General features: G+C 39.8%; 1 protein-coding gene across 9 annotated transcripts in view; it reads right to left on the bottom strand.

The window, feature by feature from the left end:
* The window catches only part of NTRK2 (neurotrophic receptor tyrosine kinase 2), a 411,119-nt gene that overhangs the window by 181,083 nt on the left and 209,137 nt on the right, over positions 1-20,899 (bottom strand). For 2 of the 9 annotated variants that reach the window (XM_082469624.1, XM_082469626.1), the window contains one exon: positions 15,001-17,816. The exons of 6 other annotated variants lie outside the window; for them this stretch is intronic. In XM_082469624.1, the coding sequence (XP_082325750.1) occupies positions 17,788-17,816 (29 nt within the window). In that variant the 3' untranslated portion in view covers positions 15,001-17,787. Of the gene's footprint in view, positions 1-11,536; positions 13,676-15,000; positions 17,817-20,899 lie in introns of those variants that run through there. One more of the 9 variants, XM_082469625.1, reaches the window with a different exon arrangement.

The following is a 20,899-nucleotide window of genomic DNA, read 5'->3' as shown; positions in this document are numbered from 1 at the left end:
TGCCTATATCCATCTTACTATCATATTGACCTAAGTTCACCTCTTTAAAAAAATTCTTTTCATGTGATACATGCTGGTAAAGAATTCTTTTTTTAAAAAAAAGCAGAATATATTGGCTGAACCAAACAAGTTAAGTTACATCCCTGGACACCTTAACAACACAGGGTCCTTTCTAAATTTCTTTAGGTTCTAATTTATAACTCTCAATACTAAGGGCTAAAGGATGAGAACAAAGACATGAATATCAATAAAAATCACTGGTATTTGCTTTGGGATTCAGTCCTAGATGCTTATTAAGTGAGGTAAATACATGAACTAACTATCTAGGGTGTATCCCACTTTCCTCCCAGATCAGCCCTCCTGTTAAGTCCCAAGACCCAACCAGACAGCTGAGAAAAGAAGAAAAACCTGGAACTTGCTTTCCCAAGTGGCATGTCCATGGTAGTATGCCAAGGTTAAGTAAAACCATGGAACTTCCATAAGAGTTCATTTTACTTGACTATCTGGGGGAATATATTTTTATACTAAAATATAACACATATATTCTGGGACAGTGTTGTAGTATACTGTTACTTTGGTGGCCTCAATAAACTATGACTCCCTATTTTCATGTTCTTGTGTGAGCTTCTGGCTTTGAATCCAGGCTGGCCCTACAATCTGCTTTAACCGATAACCGTGAAAGTGAGACTGCTGGTTCTAGACCTTAAGACTTAAGAAGGCCTTTCAGCTTTCATTGTTATGCTTTTTAAAATAAGTTTGACTACCTTGAGTCTTTCATGCTGTGAGAAAGCACAAGCGTCCATGTGCAGAAGTCCATGCAGGGGAGAACTGAGTGCCTTGACCGATAATCCCCGCTGAATTCCCAGCCAGCAATCACCAACTTCCTGCCATGTGCAAGAGACAATTTTGGACCTTCCAAAAGTCTAAGCCAACACCATATGAAGTAGAAAACCTCTGGTCAACCCATAGAACTCTGAGAAATAATCAATTGTTCTTGTTTTAAGCTGCTAAATTTGGGGGCAGTTTGTTACACAGAATTAGATAACCAAAGCTTATGTTTAAAATAAAATTTGTGATTTCAAAGAAATTTTATTTTATTTTTTAACTTAAAAAAAAATTTTTTTTAAATTTATTTTATTTATTTATTTTTGGCTGCATTGGGTCTTCGTTGCTGTGAGGGCTTTCTCTAGTTGCGGCGAGCGGGGGCTACTCTTCATTGTGGTGTGGCGGGCGTCTCACTGCGGTGGCTTCTTTTGTTGCAGAGCACAGGCTCTAGGCACGCAGGCTCAGTAGTTGTGGCTCACAGGCTCTAGAGCGCAGGCTCAGTAGTTGTGGCTCACGGGCTTAGTTTCTCTGTGGCATGTGGAATCTTACTGGACCAGGGCTCGAACCTGTGTCCCCTGCATTGGCAGGCGGATTCTTAACCACTGCGCCACTAGGGAAGCCCCTCAAAGAAATTTTATAATCAAAAAAGGCATCTTACTTAGAGTTATCCCCTGAGACCTCTATCTACCAGTCCGGGTACTTCAGTGAAGATGATCAAGAGGCATTTCCTTAGAATATAATTCATGAGAAGATAATCCCCCAGATTCAGGTGTATTTTCTAGTTGTTACATGATCAAGAGGAGCCTCATATCCTACGTTTTTGGTAGATGATCAGAAATAAGCCTTTTTTAATCATGCCTGTTCGTACCAAGGGATCATTTCAAGACATTATGGAAGTAGGAACCTCATTTATACCAAGTGTATTTTCTTTTCTCAAATTACTGCTCTTGTTACTAAGAACCGGTAGCCATATGGCCAGTTGCAACTAATCCTAGATGGTGAGAAAAGATCAGGAAAGTCTGGTCTACATCTGTTCTACCCAGCACGAAGAACCTAAAGCTAAGGCTAAGAATTGGACCCTCACTCCAGCAGTTCATCAAATGGCCCCTGCATAACAAGACCCTTAGCTCTTCCCAACAGGGTTAAATCTCTGAATTAACATAATGAAGAAGCCCCGGCCTGGGTCAGGACCTGTCACATGAGGACAATAAGGGTTGCAGTCATTAGTACCGATCAGTCACATCCATGGACCCGTCATTGCCCAGCACCAGAGCCTGAGTGATGGGGACCTAATGTGACCCAAGCTGAGGTAGAGAAGGAAAGGGAGACACAGGAGAACATCTATTGACCATAATTGACATCTACTGACCACAATGAGCTGTGCATAATATACTACATGTGTTATATGCATTCCAAATCAGTGAAGATGCACAAGAACCAGAGCTGTTGGGCATTGTTATTCTCATTTTGTGCATACTGCGATGATGTTGGCAAAGTACTTAGCACAGCAGCTGGCTCTTAATGAGTACCCCAAGAGAGTAGCCATGAGTATTTTTTATTATGTTAATATCATTTTACACAGTGGAAACTGAGGCTGATTGAGGTTACGTGACTTGCCCGAGGTCACACAAGAGCAACAGTGGGAGGCCAGGATTAAAGTCCGAATCTGCCTGGTGCCACTGTCTCCATATTAGCAATAATGATGGTGTTATAAGGACAGCTGTTTCCTCCTGGCAATGGGCTGAAAAAGTTATACCCTTAGACTATGCCCCAATGATATGTTAAAGTTATATACAAATTCAAAATACAAAAATATTTTGGGTCCTGCTTACAGCATCAAGGGTGTTTCGGAATTAAAGGAAGGGAAAAATGTTTTAAAAGAGCTATTTAAAAAAGTAATTGCTATCAGTGGTAACAAACGGAGAAAGTTCATCCATGAGGCAATCAGCCTGCATATAAAGGCTGAGCTTCTCAAGGATTTCAACCAAAGAAAATTTTGTAACCCATGATTTGTCCTGATAATGGACTCAACCTTCCACTACTATGGTTGGAGTGTCTGGGGTCAGGTCAGTTTCATAGTGTGTGGCTCTCTAAGGATGGAGCCCCATCCCTTAGGGATTTCCGTAGGGTTGGTGGCCAGGTGCTTGGTGATGAGTGGTGGAGACAGAAGTGTTCAGGTAGCTTTGAGGTGCGAGAAGCCGGGTTTTTGTCTTTTCTCTGCCACTTTCTACCTAGACCATGAGTCTTACTTAGACTCTCCAAGTCTCACTCTCCTCATCCATAAGAAATTGCCTGAACTTTAGCTGAGATAATGTACGTGGAAACAGCTCATGGTAAGTCTCAAAAAAGTTTCCTTTCCTCATCCCTTTCTAGAACTGGTTAAGTTCCTCTCTAACATCTGAACCCAAGAATAACATTTTCGTCTGCTTTCTTTGTCCTGGCTGACTTTTGTTTGCCTTATTAACTACTTGGAAAGTAATGAGGCAGAATTTATTTTGTTTTCTGTTCTACTCTGTGGTTTGTCAAGAAGCCATGTACCTTAAAAAATGGGTTTTGTCACTTCTTGTAAAATTAATTTGAACCTTAAGCAAATAGGACATGAAACAAGATCATGTGTCCCTCTTTTCCCCCACTTTATCAAGAAAATAATTTGTGACCTCAAGTAACACTAATAAATAATCTTTCCCCTAAGGAAAAAAAAAGTGTAGATTCAGCCCTTCTGTCCAATCCCAATTTAAGAGATTTTTCTACTGGGATCCAAGCCAGAAAGCTGAAATTTATATAACAAAGCGAATCTGAGAATGGATACTGCCATCTTGCTGGAGATGGTTACCTAACATCTTAAGAGGCAGTGACTGTTGATGGTCAGAAAGAGAAACAGCATCTGGGACCACACTCTGGACTCAAGCTTACACATCGCTGATATATTTGGTCTGGCTTTGTGAAGGATGCTCAGTACAGCTTACAGTCAAGATTCAGAGAGGCTGCCATTTTTGTTTTTGGGTATCAAACCATTTTCTTCTTGAATGTCACATTGTTTGGCTCCATGGCTTTACCAGCTGTCATTAATGATACTAGAGGATCATTTTTTAATTCCTTTGACAGCAGTAAAACATCCCCTCCATGGGGCACTTAATTTCTTGCTAGTCACTTGATGATGAATAGGTCTCAAGGCCTTTGGCAGCTGTTGATCAGATTCACACCATCAGGGGAGGGTGCACGGTGATGGGAGATAACCTCAAGTCAATCCTTAAAAATTCCTTTGCCTTGAAAACTAACTTAGGGAAAATGCCTGGCTTAAGGGGATGAGAAGAAAATGAGCAACACACACACTGGGTTACAAAATACCAGTTTTGGCCTTTGCAAGAACCTCTTCCATTTCCTGAAATATGATCCATTCTCTTAAAATAAAATGTGTGAAGAAGTGACACAAGTCATTGATTTTTTTTTTTTTTTTTTTTTGATGAACCACATAACTTCCGCCCAAGCAAAACTTATTCTCAGGAACAGAGTCCAAACCCACGTGGAATCTTTATCTTTTGTTCAAACCCCACACTTGTTTTACCCACAGCGAGTTTAGGCAGAAACTGATAGCTAATGCTTTTCCTTAAGCCAGTCAAACAAAATTGCTTACCAGGTTTTACTCCTTCATCAGCCTGACTAATTACACCCATTCACTGTTTCTTTCAGACAGAGATTTCAAATTCCAACTCTCAAAGACTCACACCACCCAAGAGACATCTGCTTCCTGGCTCACTCTGTCTCCTTTTTATATTACCCAGTGAAAAATGCTCAGTGGCCCAGAAAATGCCTGTTAAGCAAAACCTGGAAGCTAGAACTGGTTTCAAACTGGTGAAGGGTCAGGTCAAGGAGAAGGTGTTGAGATAAAGGTCATGGGAGATGGTGAGATGAAAAGATAGGATGGAATCTTCTCAATCAACACAGTCAGGGAAAGGCATTTGGCCTCCAGGCTCCAGTGACCAGCCTCAGATACCTCTGCATGGCGACAGAACAAACACAACGTGTGCATGTTACTGAGGCAAAGTTGGTCTGAAACATTCTGAGGCACCAAGTTGGAGTGGGTGCTCCAGGGGTGGCAGTAGCACGAGGTTTGGGTGATAATAACTAAGGCTGAACTTGAACGTCAAGCCTAGATAGTGTTCAGGTAGCAATTACCTTTCTCCAAACCATCAAATGTGGGACAATTTGGAGATTAGGGGCCCAACAGCTCCACAAGCTTGGGAAGCAACTTCCCATGCATCCACAGTCCAAACTAAAATTTTACATTTAAAAGAAAATATGGGGATACAATCTTCAACCTCATAAAGTATGGTAACCTTAACTTTCTCTCTGTGGAAAGTTCTTTGCCCGTGAACTGCGTTAACTGAGTCCACATCAAATTCTACAGAGTAGTCACGAACATCTACAAAATCATGCAGTGCTGCCCTAACGAGTATAAATCCCATTTCCCATCTGTGTGTTATGAGTTCTCTGAAGATCTCATCTTTCTGGCTAAGTAATCTGTTGGTAGAAACAATGTAAAAAAGCACAGCATCTTCAAAATTGCTGTTGGAAAACCATTTTGAATACTGGGTTTAAAAAACCTCATAGGAAACAGGTCCTCCTGACACCTTTTTCTTCTGAAGTTGCCCAAGCTAACTCTTGTTTATGCTTTCAGCTTAGGGCTTTCATAAGTGCATGACATAATGCTTCTCTAGATTATTCAAAGCAAAAAAATAAAGGATAACTTTTACTACAAGTTCATTTCACACACTCGGTTTATTACAGCACAAAGAACACCAGATGTGGTTCAAATTTAAATTGTGTCTTTAATATAAAGATCTAGGGCCACTGAAATCATGCACGTATGATAGCCATACTTCAAAAAGCTGTTTAATAGCTGAAGATCACGTTTTGAGGGCTTGACCTCACTATTTAGAACTCAGTTCCTTTTCAGTGATTTGTCACTTGAAGCTCATTTTTTAAGGGATCATCAGAAAACAGGTTTCTGGCCTTTCAGTTTTCCAATTAGTGAGGTCATATTTTAAATGCCTAATAATTTTTGATCAATGAGGCTTAATTAGATCACAGATTTCCAAATTGAGTAGCTTAAAGGGGCCACAGTGATCATCTCTACCCCAGAGAGTTAAAAAGTACTAGTTAGTCCAAGGGACACATTTCAGGACAGTCAATGCCCTATTTCTTTCCACTGTCCATGGCTAAACTTGGAAGCAAGAGAAGAGGCTTTTCCCATCAGTTTCCTTGCCTCTTAACCACATCCAGCACATATTTTATGCATTGTATGTTTAGCTTTGTGACCATATCTTTTATGTTTAACATTTTGAGAAGACACTTCAACTCTGAGAAATACAAATAGCAGTGCAGTTGCAAAATACCCTGTTTGCACTGAAATATAGTAAATAAATATTTAAAATCACCCTTACTGGCACTATCCACCATATAATTAGTGTTAAGCATCTGTGATCAATTGTGACTAACAAATTGCTCAAGCATCATAAGCCTTGTGAAAAGACCACAGTTTTATTAAACACTGAAAATTGCATTTTTCCCAGTGGTTGTACTGTAAGATAATGAACTCCCTGTGAGTGGCAGGAGAGATGCAAATTCAATTTTGCAAGAGACTCACAAATACCGTGATATATTATGCTGATGGAGACACGGCCTCCGTCTAGACAAAATGAAAAAATTTTCTCGTGTTCAGTAAATGTGTGTAATTAAGAAAATATGAAGGACAGCTAATCATCAATATTGCATGCATGTCTGTATCTCCAATCTTGTTTTTTAAAAAAATTCTAGTTGAAAGTTGAACCTTGTTCTTCTGGGTTTCAGGTTTCAGTTTTCAAAGGGACTATTGATATTGATGAAACCAGAAGGCACCCTAATCAGGCCCAAAAAATGTACTAAATTTTCCTTAAATTTTTGCTTTCAACCAAGTGGCATGCCTAGGTTTTAATTTATGAGAGCAGGTTTTATTATACAAATAAGCAGACACTGTCTGGGGGACAAATTTGAAGCAGCTCTGATAGTTTTATTAATTTATTTGATTTACTTCTGGTTTCCCTTACCCAATCTTATTTATGTCAAAGTAAGTTGAAGCAGAATTCATTATGTAGTGAAATCCAATTTGAACACTTTTTATTGGGACATGGTGATTCAATCATTTCTCTCCTTAAATCCCATTATCTCTTCTCACATTATTTTGTACAGATCAAATCACATAAGATGAAATTCCAAAATAAACTTAAGAACTTGCGGGCAGGAATGAAATAATATCTGAATAATTTCTTATACTATGAATACTAAGTTATACCACAGTTAACATTCTTATCATTTTGCATTCTAGTAGCATATTTCCTCTGAAGAAAATTAACTGAATTAGCGAACTTGACTTTCTTAAGTAAACTTTTGAAGCAATCGTAGTTTCTAATTGTTTTGATACAGAATCATCAGAAGCACTGAGTCTAATCTGACCCCGTTTGGGCACCTTGACATTTTGTTTATTATATGGATTGCAAAATTTGCCAAATTCCTACTGACTATCCTCTTCAAATTGTGGAGTTTAGGAATTCTCAAATTTTGGTAACTTTATAAAAAGTGTTTGTGAAAAAATATTTATTTACCTATTTCATTGTGTCAGGTATATTGTTAATACGTAGGAACTCCTCAAGTCATAAATGAATCTAGTCACCAAAGTCCATTTCCACGTTGATTATTTAGAAATGGGAGTCATTTTCTCATGGAGACATTGCAGTTATACTTAGAATGACAAGATTATCCCCTAAATACCTTTTAAACCCCTGTGCTACCATATCTTCCAAATCACAATTCGTATGCCTTAACCCATCATGAGTTAAATATTTCCATGCTTAGAGACCTCTAAGAGCTCTTTGCAGACCAGAGAGGGTAACCAAATTCAGCAATTCAAATGGAAAGGTTGCCTAACTTCTCCTAACAGAATCAGAGGAGAATTTAACTTATTAGCCATGTCAGATGCCTGGTGAAGTAGAGATGTATTTTTCTCCCAAAGCTACAGTACAATTACAAGCACAGCAAATACACTTATCCATTCATGTGTTCCTTCAGTTATTCACCACATGTTTATTATGCAATGTCCTGGGTACCGTTCTAAGAGCTGGAGATGCCAAAGCACTTGTTTGTCCATTGAACAGTCCATGGTTAGAAACTTACACAATTGTCAATAAGTCTTTCCATCTGCGATTTTCAATATCATTCGATGACTACTGCCACTCAGTTCCCGGGTAAGATGTGACTTCCTGATTATACACATTCATCATCCAACAAAGACATACGATTATACACGCTGAACCAAATCTGAACTTTCATCCTCATCCCCTCTATGCCACCCCATCCGGGAGTTTCTTTGTTAAAGATTTCACACAGTATTATTAGTCAGAGATTTGTTTGATTTCATTTCATTAGGAAATTTTCCATATTGGCAAATGGTAGGTACAAGCAAAACACACACAATACTTATTCCAGGGTAAGCAAAAGACTCATCAAATTCTCTTTGGAAATATTTCAACTCTGCTTGTGTGAAGTCTGATCTTCTGTAGTCTCTCCAAGCCGCTCTCAGACTGCACCTTCACAAACACTAAAGAGCTGCCCAAGCTTTACAGCTTTGTACTGTTACAGGCATGGGTGTCTAGGGGGCCTAGAAATTTCCAATAAACAATATTTTGATGTTAATAAAACAAACAAACAAACAAACAAAAACCTCTGTAATAAATGTACTAAATAATAAAACAAAAACAAAAACAAAACAAAACAAAAAAAACAATAGTTTGATTGTAACCTTATTTGTTATGATGGCCTTTGAACGGCAACTGAATAATTCATACCCCGAACTCCGGTCTTTTCTAAGTTATTAAGGTAATTAAGAGAGTAAAACTTTGGGTCAGAAAAGAATTTATTCATTTTGGCTAACCTCCCCATTTCTAATTCATCTGCACTCCTCATGCGCAGTGAGGCATTGCTATGTGATGTTTTTGGGGAGCACGTGTTACTCTACTTATTACAAGATTAACATGAAGTCACACTTACAAATCTGTGGATGTACATGCCCCTGTGACAAAGTAGGTACCTTAGAATATCAGCTCCCTGACCTTATGAAGCTCCTGATGCATGCTCTTCCCATGGAAGAAATGCCACTTATCAAAGGCGATTCCTGTTTTTTAAAGACTCCTTAAAGGCTAAATATCTATAAGAATCTTGACACCTTTTGAGTAGGTAATTTGGAAACATGGACCTTTGCATGGAAAATGGAAAAAATGAGTCATAGGGGGTAAGCCAGAAAAGTGACTTGTCTGTCCTACAAGATGTTCACACATGGCTGGCATTGAAATTGGTTGTCTGTAGAATGGTTATCGAGAAGGCAGTATTAGTCTGTGTCCTCTTGGTCTCCCTGGAACAGGGTGACCCAGGCAGATGCTGTGGGTGCTTTAACCCTTGCAACACTGGTTTACAAACCTCAGTAAATGTGTGCACTTCAACTGGCTCCTAAAGCTCTTGGTACTCTTTGAATTCTGTCTTTGGAGAGATAGACATCAAGTTCACCTAGGAAAAGTGATGTGCTTATCTCAGAGGAGTGAAGGTGTCCAAGAAAGAGTCAGAGATCTATGATATAGGATTCTTTTCCTAGGGTTTTCTGAAATAAAACAAAAAAGGCCAACATTTTAGAGCAGGTTGGGGTGGGGGAAGAGGGATTTTACATGATTTTAACCAGCAAAAAATAAAAATAAGAGTTTATTATTCATGATTATTTAGTATTTCTGGTAACGACTCCATTGAGAAGACCTCCCTACAGCCCCAGTGACCCCTGTGTCAACCCTTACATTAGAGGCTGGGCCCGGGGTCAGCCTACTACTGGCTCCTTTCTCCCCAGCAATAAACTCACTCCCCGCCATCTGGCATGACCCTGGCTGCATGTTTGAAGGTTAATACCCTCAGCCTACCTTGATAAGCCCACGTGAAAAGTACAACACCAACACTACAATTCCTCTTGCAGAGTTTCAAAATTGCTCCATGCTATTTTTGGAAAAGGTCAGCAGCCGCTCTCAGCTGGAAAGAGCCCCAGACTTCAGGGAGGCTGACTGGGGACTGAATAGAAACTCCCCCACATTGGGGCTGTAATTTGGGTTCATTATTTTTCCTCTCAAGCTCTCTGAGCCTCAGTTTTCTCATCTATAAAACAGAGTAATAATATCTATCCTGCAGTGCTGACAGGGATTCTTTTTTTTTTTTTTTTAATGTGAAAATGCAACTCATAAGGCCTGGCACATAAAAGGCATTTGATATTGGTTGTTTAAAATAATCAAAAATGCACACATTAAAAAAGGGGCTCATGACATTAAGGAACAAGCTAAGTGAAAATGGAGTATTTTAAATCTCAAAGAGTATATATCTCTAACTTAGCAAATCTAACACTACAACCCCAAATGTGGGGAAATGAAGCAATATCTAATATATTTTTTAATTTCACTTATATTTTAAAATTTTACCCAATTTTTCCCTAGATTAATTCTCAAATTTGCTAAGAAGATCCCTGGACTCTCCTATCCTTTCTGCCTTTTTAAAAGAATCTCTCTCACTCTCTCTTTTCTTGTCTTTCCTTCTTTCTTTTTTTTTTTTTTTTTTTGTGGCAGTCTTGTTCATTTCCTCAGTCTGGAGAGTCACATACAAAAACAAGGCCATCAGAAGATGAGAGTACCCGTCTATGCAGATACTTCAGCAGATTGCACAGGATGGTTAGTGCCGGGGATGCTGAGGCTGGTTGAGCAAAAGGAAGTCAGAGAAATGTATCTCCAGGGACAGATGGGATGGAGGGAGGAAGGACAATTAGGCCAGGAATACAGGAAAGGAGAGAAGACCGAAAGCTAATCAACCCAGCAGCTAATGTATACAAAACAGAGCTTTGCAAAGGCCAGAGGTTTACACAAGATCCTGGTCAAAAGGAGCCTGAGTCCAGGGCCAAGCTAGGGTGAGGGGAGTGAGATTCTTGCCTTGTGCACAAAATTTAAGGGAGCACCACAAATTCAGTAATTGACATGAATAATGTTTTATTTTTTCCCTTTATTTTTTTAAATTATTTGTTTATTGAGGTATAGTTGATGCACAATATCATATAAGTTTCAGGTGTACAATATAGTGACTCACAATTTTTAAAGATTATATTCCATTTATAGTTAATATAAAATATCACAACATTATGAATAATGTTTTAATGTAATATTAAAAAAAAATTAACAAAAACGTCTATGAAGAAAAAAACTTGAAATTTCAAATCATGACAGTATTTGACCTTGAATTTGTAGCACTCACCTTACCCTAATCCCCACCTTCTCAATCCTGTCTTAATTAAAAATTTTCTTCATAGATTTATTTCATTAATTTTTGGCTTTTAAAATATTGCATTGAAATATGATTTATCTTGATGGCTGAGTTTGTTGGTGCCCCTTTAAATTATGCACTTTAATTAAGGGCTTCCCCACATTACCCTAATCATGGCCCTGCTGGGTGCAGAGGGGGTTGCTTGGGAGCTAAATGGGAATCAGTGGGACAACTTCTAGGAGGCTGTCTGTAGTGCTTTTAGGAATCCCAACACTGAATTATATTCTCAAGTTTATGTAAAAATAATTATTAGCAGGTGATAAAAAGCAGGCAACGGAGACCATTAATCTGACACTCTTGTCTTTATTGGTGTACGAGTTTGGTTCTGACTGATCAACTACATCACAAATTCCAATACAACAGATCTCATTTCCATCAGTGTCTCTGTATAATAAAGATTTCCAAGCTCCATTATCATTTATACATATGTGTGGACAAGCCCTGGAGGTTCTGAACATAGTAAAAGAATGCAGGTCATGTTTCAGGTCCACTCTCTTCAAACATAAGAGAGGGAAATAAAGTTAAGCAACATGTAGCAATCAACAGAGACCCCTCCGTCTCCCACCTCTGCAGATCGTGGTGCAGCATCAGAGGGCAGAGTTGCTGAGACCAGCATAGCAAAGCAGCAGGCAGGTGCCCAGCAAGCAGTAAGGGGCTCATTGCTTGTCACGGGGAAGCACGGAGACCTCCGAGAGAGGACCACGCTAACACCCAGACTGGGTGCCCGTTAGCAGAAGGATCTCCTTGGGGAATGTCATCCATACCAATCCACACAAGCCCCCTCTTTCCAAAAGTGGGCAGAAGGTGTGAAGACCATATGGATTCACCCCCAACCCCACAACCCCCTCCCATAGCTTGGCCCCCACGCAGAAGCTTGGCCCTCGAAAACACAGATCTCTTCTACAAGAACAAAAGAAGGCCCTGGGTTGTGAACACCAAGGACTGTACCCATGCATCAGCCATTAGACCCCATGCCGGCTAAGATCCACTTTAATTTAAAACTTGGGATGCAATGTGCAGGAAACAGCAGAGAGTATACACAAGCCCAGAGGAGACGCATGACTCTGGAAGTGAGTGATAAGGTCATTCCCTTTGCTACTTGGCCGTTGTCTTCCTCCTCAAAGCTCAGGAGTTCAGGAATCTAAGGCAGAGCTCCCCATCACCAAAATGTTACTAAGAAAATGAGAGTTTTCCTCTTCCAAAACCAAAGTTGATAAAGGTCTAGGTAGGGCTCAAGGAAAACTAAAACCTTATATGTACACAAAGATATGTTAGTCAAAACAAAGACTCTTAAGAGGGAGAGAAATATCCTAAAAGTGACAGCACTTGGGAAAGAAGAAAATGGCCTTCTCAAAATAAGGCTTACACAGTGATACAGAATCATAACTGCTTCGCTGGATATCAGGAAATGGCATTAATGGAACTAGGAACTAGGATAAAATGTCATCATTAGCATCATGGTTCCTGAACCCTAATATATAGAGAAAAGGAAGGAGGATGACAGAATGAGATGGGCAAAAAAAAAAAGTAAGACTATGTCCCTGGGTAACCAGTTAGCTTCTCTCTGTTCATTAGCAACTCACTCGTAAAAGCAAGCTCACTTGTAAAAGCAAACTCCTTTCAGGAGGAAGGGTGGGGATCAGTAGTGGGTATGAGAGTATAAACGGATCTGAAAATCCATCATTCTTTCAGGAAAATATGTGAGGTGGCTACTCAGTGGTGTCATCTCTGCCTATTTTATAAGCAGATATATCATGTAATCTCCTCTAATGAAAGCATTCCATAACATGGAGACTAGCTCTTTTGATATAATTAGATAGTGTGGGATGGTATCCTGTCCCCTCTATATCAACCACTTATTGGAACATTAGGAATATGGCACTTAGTCTAAATGCCATCATTATCTCATAATGACCTGGGTTCTACTTTAATGCACCCAGAAGGTCAATGGCATGGTTAAATAAATGTGCTAAATAATAGCAACAGGGTAAAAAGAATGTTGATGTCTACCCATACTCATAGCGTATATAGTAACTGATAAGTATAATAGAGAAACTAGGCATTAGATTATTGTTTCCTTTCTAGAGTTCTTCCCACCCCCTTTGGTTCAAAGTCGCACAAATCTAATCTCTTACAAATCATAGGAAAATATGTGTTCTGAACTCATTTTTAGAACCTATCAACTTTAATATTACTGTGCAAAATGCCAACTCTGAAATACTCCTGTATGTCATATTATTGATAGAAGTCCCCTGGCCGGAACCCCAGCTTAGGCCTTGATGCCTGAGACATGAGAAGAGGAAGCATTTCATGAGGGGAAGACTGGAGACTATTAGGCTACTGACTCCATCAAGTTTAGGTGAGGCTGAATGATTAAGGGGAGATTCCAATTCATCAGAGGTCCTGGCACAGCCGAGGAATCCTGGGTGGAAGAAAAGGCATCTCTAAATAGTGAGAACCATATCAGATGTAACCAGACTGGCCCTTTCAGGTCCAGCACACTTGGCTCTCTGAAAGGAGCTACCCAGCGGGGGTGAAGAACTGGGGGCAAAAACTGATCATCTGCTCCAGCTGAGCAGACAACTACATTTGGAGTCATCCAGAGAGCTGACCCTAAACTGGAGCGCTCAGCCTGCCTTGGCAGATCCAGGACCCTTTTGCTCCCTGAGTCCTCCGGGCCTATAACACAAGGCTCGTCTCCTCTGTGACACTCACCCTGGAAAAGCTAAGCTCCTCTGGATTCACGATCCCTCGAAACCCGACCTGCCATGGCCAGTCCAGCCCAGCTCTGTCTTAATCCCTATGCATCACCAAGCAAATATAAAATCTGACACTGACAATAGTATACCCAGAGAGCCTCCTATGGACCTTCCAACACAATTCACCCAAGACAAACCTTTACTATAGAAATATGAACAAAGCCCAGTACAAATAAAGGCCAGGGTACAAGTGGTTAGACTTTATATCACAGGAGGTTAAAAGGACACTCACAAGACGAGGAAGTTGGATATCCAAATGATATTATCACCAATTATCTCTGTTGGAATTACAGACAAGTTTTTATTTCATCTTTGTTTCTTATGTTTTCCAAATTTCCAACTACAACCTATATTATTTATTTTAAAGAATCGCATTTTAGGGTACCTGAAGGCATTTTGGGTAAGGAGGACTTAATTCTGTCTTACTAGCAGAAATCATCAGAGCTATACCAACTAAGGTGACCAATGCATTATCATTTTCCCAGGACTGTCCCAGTTTTAAAACTGAAAGTTTTGCATCCTAAGAACCTCCCCAGCCCTGCGGGTGGAGGGAAGGTCACTGTGATACTGACATGTCCTTCTTCTTTGAGCCACAAATGCCGCCTTCTAATTTTTCCCTCCCTGAGGGAGTCCAAGCATTCAGAAACACACAGCATCTTCTCAGCCAAAGGGAGCCGGCTCAGACAGAGAGCAGCGTGGACTCAGGAACCCTTTGGGCTGCTGTCTCCATCTCAGGAAGCAGCTTTCCTCCTAGAGGCTGAGCTCAAGGATTGAGACTGCCTTTGTGCTTGGTTATCAGGTTGAACTAAGTAGATCTCTCTCCAATTCTTTCCTGTCCATGGTGTGGAGCAAATTCATTGTACATACCTTTCAAGAGAAGTAACAACTACCAAGAAAAAGAGCAAACAAATAAACAAGTACAACATCGTGAATGAAAGGCAGCATGGCTGAACTTCATAAGGGGAGCTGGCATAAGTAGATCTCTCTCCAATTCTTTCCTGTCCATGGTGTGGAGCAAATTCATTGTACATGCCTTTCAAGAGAAGTAACAACTACCAAGAAAAAGAGCAAACAAATAAACAAGTACAACATCGTGAATGAAAGGCAGCATGGCTGAACTTCATAAGGGGAGCTGGCATAATGATTAATCTGAGAAGATCCCAACCATGGTGGCTTACCCTCTCTGGCTGGCAGAATTAGCAAAGGCAGAGAAAACTTCACAAGGAGAAAACCTGCACTCTGTTACATTAGCTGCCATGAAGAATTGAACTGTGAGCGAGCATCGCATCCAAGAAAAACTCCCATTCTTTCATTTCTCCTTAACCACAGGGAGCACTCAGTGTTCAAAGCATCTGGGTAGCAGGAGCTGCTTAGCAACATAAGAGGTTCCTCTGCATATGTGTTTGCTGAGCTGGTCCTGGTCCCCAGTCTGCTGGCACATGCCAGAGTGACCAACCAGATACCAAAATGGGGGTGCATTTGATAAATTCATCATGCTGGTATCCACTCTCCAGTTGGGCTGGGCGTTGGGAAATACCCAGAAGAAATGCAGTAGCATCCTGCATCTGCCTGCATGCTTCCAGCACATCACTGATGATTTGGTGAAACTGGACTGAACTGTCTGATGTGTGAGGGGTGCATAATTCCCTCTTGGTTGGCTGATGATGTGGAAGTAAAATCAGAATATCGTTGTGAGTGTCTCCCTGACCTAAATCCATAATTGTTTTTCCCTTTTAGTCATTAAATGTAAGATGGGCTGTTTTCTCTAAGAGGTCTAGGTACCCTGTAACTGGGTGGTATTTCTTTTTTGATAACAAGTAATATCATCCAGTGGTCAAATGCTAATAGAATGATGTCGCTTATTTTACTTAGTTGTAAATGTGCTTGAAAACTGGTTTCCTAACAAATCTCCTTCTCAATAGAGTTTGTAACATGGGTTACGTTTTACGTGTAATTGTGCAGCATGTATTCGTTTCCTTTCTTCGAGGGAACTCAAGTTGCTTTTTTTAAGCATTATTTGATAGCTTCTTACCATCTCCTCTGGAGTTGAAAGGAGAATATAGTATCAAGCTGTTATAGCTGGCAATGGGGAACTATGGCACCAAGAGACAGAATTGGATTGGGACCTACAGCGGCTGAGCAATGTGCCATGAAGACCCCCATGAAACGAGTCGTCAGCCCACTGTGCCATAAACGAAGCAATTTCTAAGGATCCTAAAGTAACTGCATTCTCTCGCTCCTAACACTCATGCTGGACAAAATAGACTTAGGTTATTTTTAAAGTGCAGGCCATGGCCTTCAAAGGGATATAAACAGTTCCCAAAGCAATTATTGTTTGGCCAATTAAATACTTGGAAGAAAACATACTTTTGAAAGACAAAGTTAGTAGGCAAAGGACCTAGGAAAGTGCTATAGCAATTGTTTCTGCCTGTTTTTACTTCCATCAAATGGACCATCAAAATGGACCATGGACACAGATTGCACTGAAGTTCGAAGATAACCTCCAATAACTCTCATCCCTTGACCTAACGAGCTCCTGAGGTCTTGGATATGATTCAGAATTTTTGCTCATGTGTACTCAAAGTAATGTTACAAACATGTTCAAAACCTCTGCAGTTCTGTGAAAAATACCACTTCCATTCCCTCCCTTGGTTGGTAACACAATGACAGGGTGGGTATGGCAGTTAAGGGGAGCAAGAGGGGTGTCCTATGTGATCTTTTCAACTACTGTTAAAACACTCCCTCCTTTTATTATATTTTATCTCCTTAGTCTTAGCTGGTCTATGAATCTGTGCTTATCTACGTAGTTGCCTAATAAGCATGTAACCAATGGGAAAACACACCCACAAACATATATACACGCGTGAACTATAATACTTGAAGTATGGCACACGCTGCAGGAAATCAATAAACATCCATTTCATTGGAAATGGAATTAAAGTGGAAAAAAGTCAGAATTCCTTATCTGTATCTGCCACAGAGAGTTACTAGCCCTAGATATACATAGAGGGCATGCGCTGTAAGAACAAACACATACAGTATGTATTTCAAGACAATTCCCATTTAATTTAGGCCCTCCGCCTAGGACCCTAGCTAATTTACAAGGCTGCTCTAGGAAAGACACAATTCTAGGGATGACAATAAGTCTATGGGATTTGCTTTTCCTGCAGGGGAAGCTATAACGCATTCCCACCCTTCAAGAGAACCCAAGATTGATGATTCAGGGGTTTTGCTGGTTAGAGTGGTTTTTTTTTTTTTTTCTTTCTTTCTTTCTTTCTTTCTTTCTTTCTTTTTTTTCCAGCTCAGAAGGTGTGTTTCCATTGTACCCTGTCAAAAATGTTCTTAGCAGTCAAGGAGAGGATAGCAGCACAGCTGCCCTTGAGCCGGGTTGGTCAGTCCTACTGGGAAAACACCCCGTGCGGACAGATGATGTGGTTTTCAGACACGTCTACACAGACTAGTTGAATTAAAGACCAACTCCAGCCTTGATGTTGCTGAGCTCCTCAGCTCCATCTTGCCATCCTGATTGATCGAGGAGATGGGTCTATAGTTAGAGTGGCATAGCACTTTGAGGGTTTAGTCATTAGAGCACACTGCTTTCTCTTGGGAAGGCAACTTCTTCCTTGGCTAGGTTTTGGAAGCTAAGGAGTGACGTCAAGATGTTGTCTGGCCAGAATTTGCAGATAACCATAGAACTCTTCTCCTCCATCAGGCATGGATTTAGCCTCCTTTAGTTCCTGCAGTGACACAGGAGCCTCCAAATACCAAATTATTATCAGGCGGTCTTGGGGGAACCTCTGGGCCCTGCAATAAAGTAGACAGACTTGCTATTGGAAAGTGCTCAGGAGCAATTCAGCCCTGTTCAGATTGTTCTAAAATCCTGCAAACAACCTCTGGACTTTGTAAATGAAAACCTCACATAGCTCCTGAGAGTGAAAAATTACTTAGGGGAATAAAATTTGTCATCATCCTTCACTCAAATGATCTTACACATCATTTAAAGAAATATGGTTTAATCATGATTTTTTGTTTGTTTGTTGTTCTGTTTTTAGAGCAAAGCTACACAAGCAGGGAGGCTGTATTACTTTTGGACAAGCCATTTCTGAGCATTGTCTGTAAAATAAGGTGTATGTATTCATTGATCTTTAAGGTCACAAACAGTTGGTGGATTGTGGACCAAATCTGACTCTGCTGATGTATTTTGTTGGTTCCACCCAGCGTTTTAAATCTTGGAGAATTCACATAAAATATAAAATGCCTGCTCTCTCTGGAAAAATTGGAGTATCTGGTAATACCAAGCCCACGTGCCATCATGATCTTCACTATACCATATCATCTTTCTGATCTAGCCTGTTTCTCATATTGACCTGCCTGATCTTTGTAAGGGTTTAGGATCCTTGCTCTAAGCTATCCTATCATAGTGCATTGTGATTATACGATGAAGTCTTTCACCACTGGCCTCCCAGAGGAGACTCCCTGAGGGCAAGGAACATGCCATCATTATGACCAAATTTCCAATTCTTAGTATTGTAGGAATATTGTGGGTAGTCAATAAATATGTAATGAATTGAACTTCACCTTCTACATTAGATTCTTACAATTCAGTGAAATAAGCTGGGATCACTGTTTGTAAGAGCACACATATAAAGCCAACATCTTTGAATAGCAGGCAGCTTTAGGAAAGAGAAGTAAAAGTGCTGGGTTGTGACCCAAGCCTCTGATGGATCCAGAGCTTGGTGGTATACTGTCTATGTGATATTTTGCTTTAAGCACATGGGAAAAATTCCATACTTTTTCTGAGAGCTTCTTAAATTTGTTTTTCAGATGTAACCTATCCAACTTCTTGGAAGAGCCCTTCTTTAGAGATTGGTTGTAAAAATACTTGATGGGAATAACTTAACTGAAAGCTAAGCTCCCAAAATATCATGGGTCTATAGCAACAGATCCCTCTGTACATCAGATCTATGCATTTTGAAATATTTAAATTTCTGAATGACTACAATTAGGATCTTCAAAGAAAGGTTTTTTTGTTAAAGGCTTATTTCTGCTAAATTTGCTATCTAAATCTATTTAAACTGGCTAACATATTGTTAAAAATACATCTAACAAACAAAGTCTACGTAGGCAAATTTAATAGGAAAGGACCCAATGTAAAAGGCTCAATGTAAATGGTCCTCTATACTTGTTACAAGTCTGTTAGTAATTAATATTTCAGCAATATATAGCCATATCTGGTCAACATCTGGCCAACATCAAAGGCACATCATGTCCCATGCTATGAAGAAGTAGTTCAACAAGTATAGTTTCTGCTCTCTAGGAGCTTACAATCTAACCTAATCAAGACTAGAGAAACATACACCAGAGTGGTCATACTCAGGACTTCACAAAAGGCAACAGATACATTGAAGATAAAGGTAAAAAGTATGGGGTAAAGGACAACTTTTAAGAAAGGGTAGAGGGAATGAGAGAAGTAAATTGCTTCTTTATTCCCATTTCTTTGAAAAAGGATTTATGGAAGATGTGTTATTTTAAGTGTTCTTAAAATCATGAAACAGCATATGGCTTGATGCTTGGAAGAAAGAAAATTTCTTCTGATATAAGATACTAAGTGATTGAGAACACTGAGCCAGTAAGGACTGCTGAGTGAAGGACCCAACAAGACTTTATAAGGAACAACCAAACAATCAATGGTCTGGCGCCCTCTGGTAGAGAGCAGAAGCTGAGGGGAAGCTGCAGGTCTCCTCAACTCTCTTCCAACTCTTCCTAAGTGGGAGTGACTGAGCCACAAAACCAAGACTCTTCCAAAATTACCAAAATGTCTAATCCAAAACCTTTGTATAAACCTCTATGAACTCTAGATTAAGGAAATGACCTTTGGAAATTTTCTTGTGGAATTTCTAAGGGAAGAAAGCACTTCTAGAAAGAACCACAGACTCAGAAGCCATCTAGCTCACTTGATTCTATAGGCTCTCATTTGTTTGCTTTCTTGCTCATTGGTTCATTTTCTCTTATTGGACTTGTTAGGCTAATGCTATCTACTTGATTATTCAGCTTTATCTTTCCTCCATTGACAAAGTATAGCAAATTTTTGAGTACAGGTTGATTTTAGTCAACTTCAATTTTAATGCAGTCTCAGGTTAACTAAAGTACATCATACAGCCTGGTGCTGGTGGTGGTGACAGGGGTGTCAAAGTACTCTGTTCCTAGGGAGAACAATCAAAATGATGACAGAGTCTCTCATTACACTATCTTGCTTTGCTTTATTCAGTGTTTGACTGTTACACATGCAGGGCATTTCAGGAACCATTGGAGGATGCTTATCTCAACAAAGAATGCACATTTTAAGCAAACCTCCACACATCATGTTCACACCATAATAATAATATTAGAATTAATAATACTTTGATTTCAAAGAATACCTTTTATTTCAAGGAACTCAATATTCTTCATATATGCTATTCTATTTATCTTGTCATATTACATATTCAACTGAAAGCTATGTTGAGGTTCAGTCTCACACATTACAAAACTGTAATACTGTTCACCCTAATAATTAAATTCAAATCCATTGTTAAACATACCTCAGGATAAATTTGAATGAATAGGAGGAAATTACAGATGTTTCTTTATATTTGAAAAGATACTCACTGTTAAGTCCCCTTATCCATGAGCATTCTCAGTGAAAAGTCAGTCCTCAACATCTAACCTTGAAATAGTCCTACCTTACCTGAGACAGGGCAGGAGAACAGTATTTAAGATGGGGCAAGAACATGCAGATAGACAAAAGGTACCCACTTGTCAGTGCCAGAGAACCCCCGGGACCTTAGCCACCTGATATTCTAGCCCTCATGGCCCCTTATTCATGTGTAAGGGAAGGCCTGGAGTTC

This window comes from Balaenoptera physalus (assembly GCF_965194825.1).
Source record: "Balaenoptera physalus genome assembly, chromosome: 7".
NCBI classification, from domain to species: domain Eukaryota; kingdom Metazoa; phylum Chordata; class Mammalia; order Artiodactyla; family Balaenopteridae; genus Balaenoptera; species Balaenoptera physalus.
Note: the sequence above shows the minus strand (reverse complement) of the source record. Positions and strands in the feature narration are given on the sequence as shown.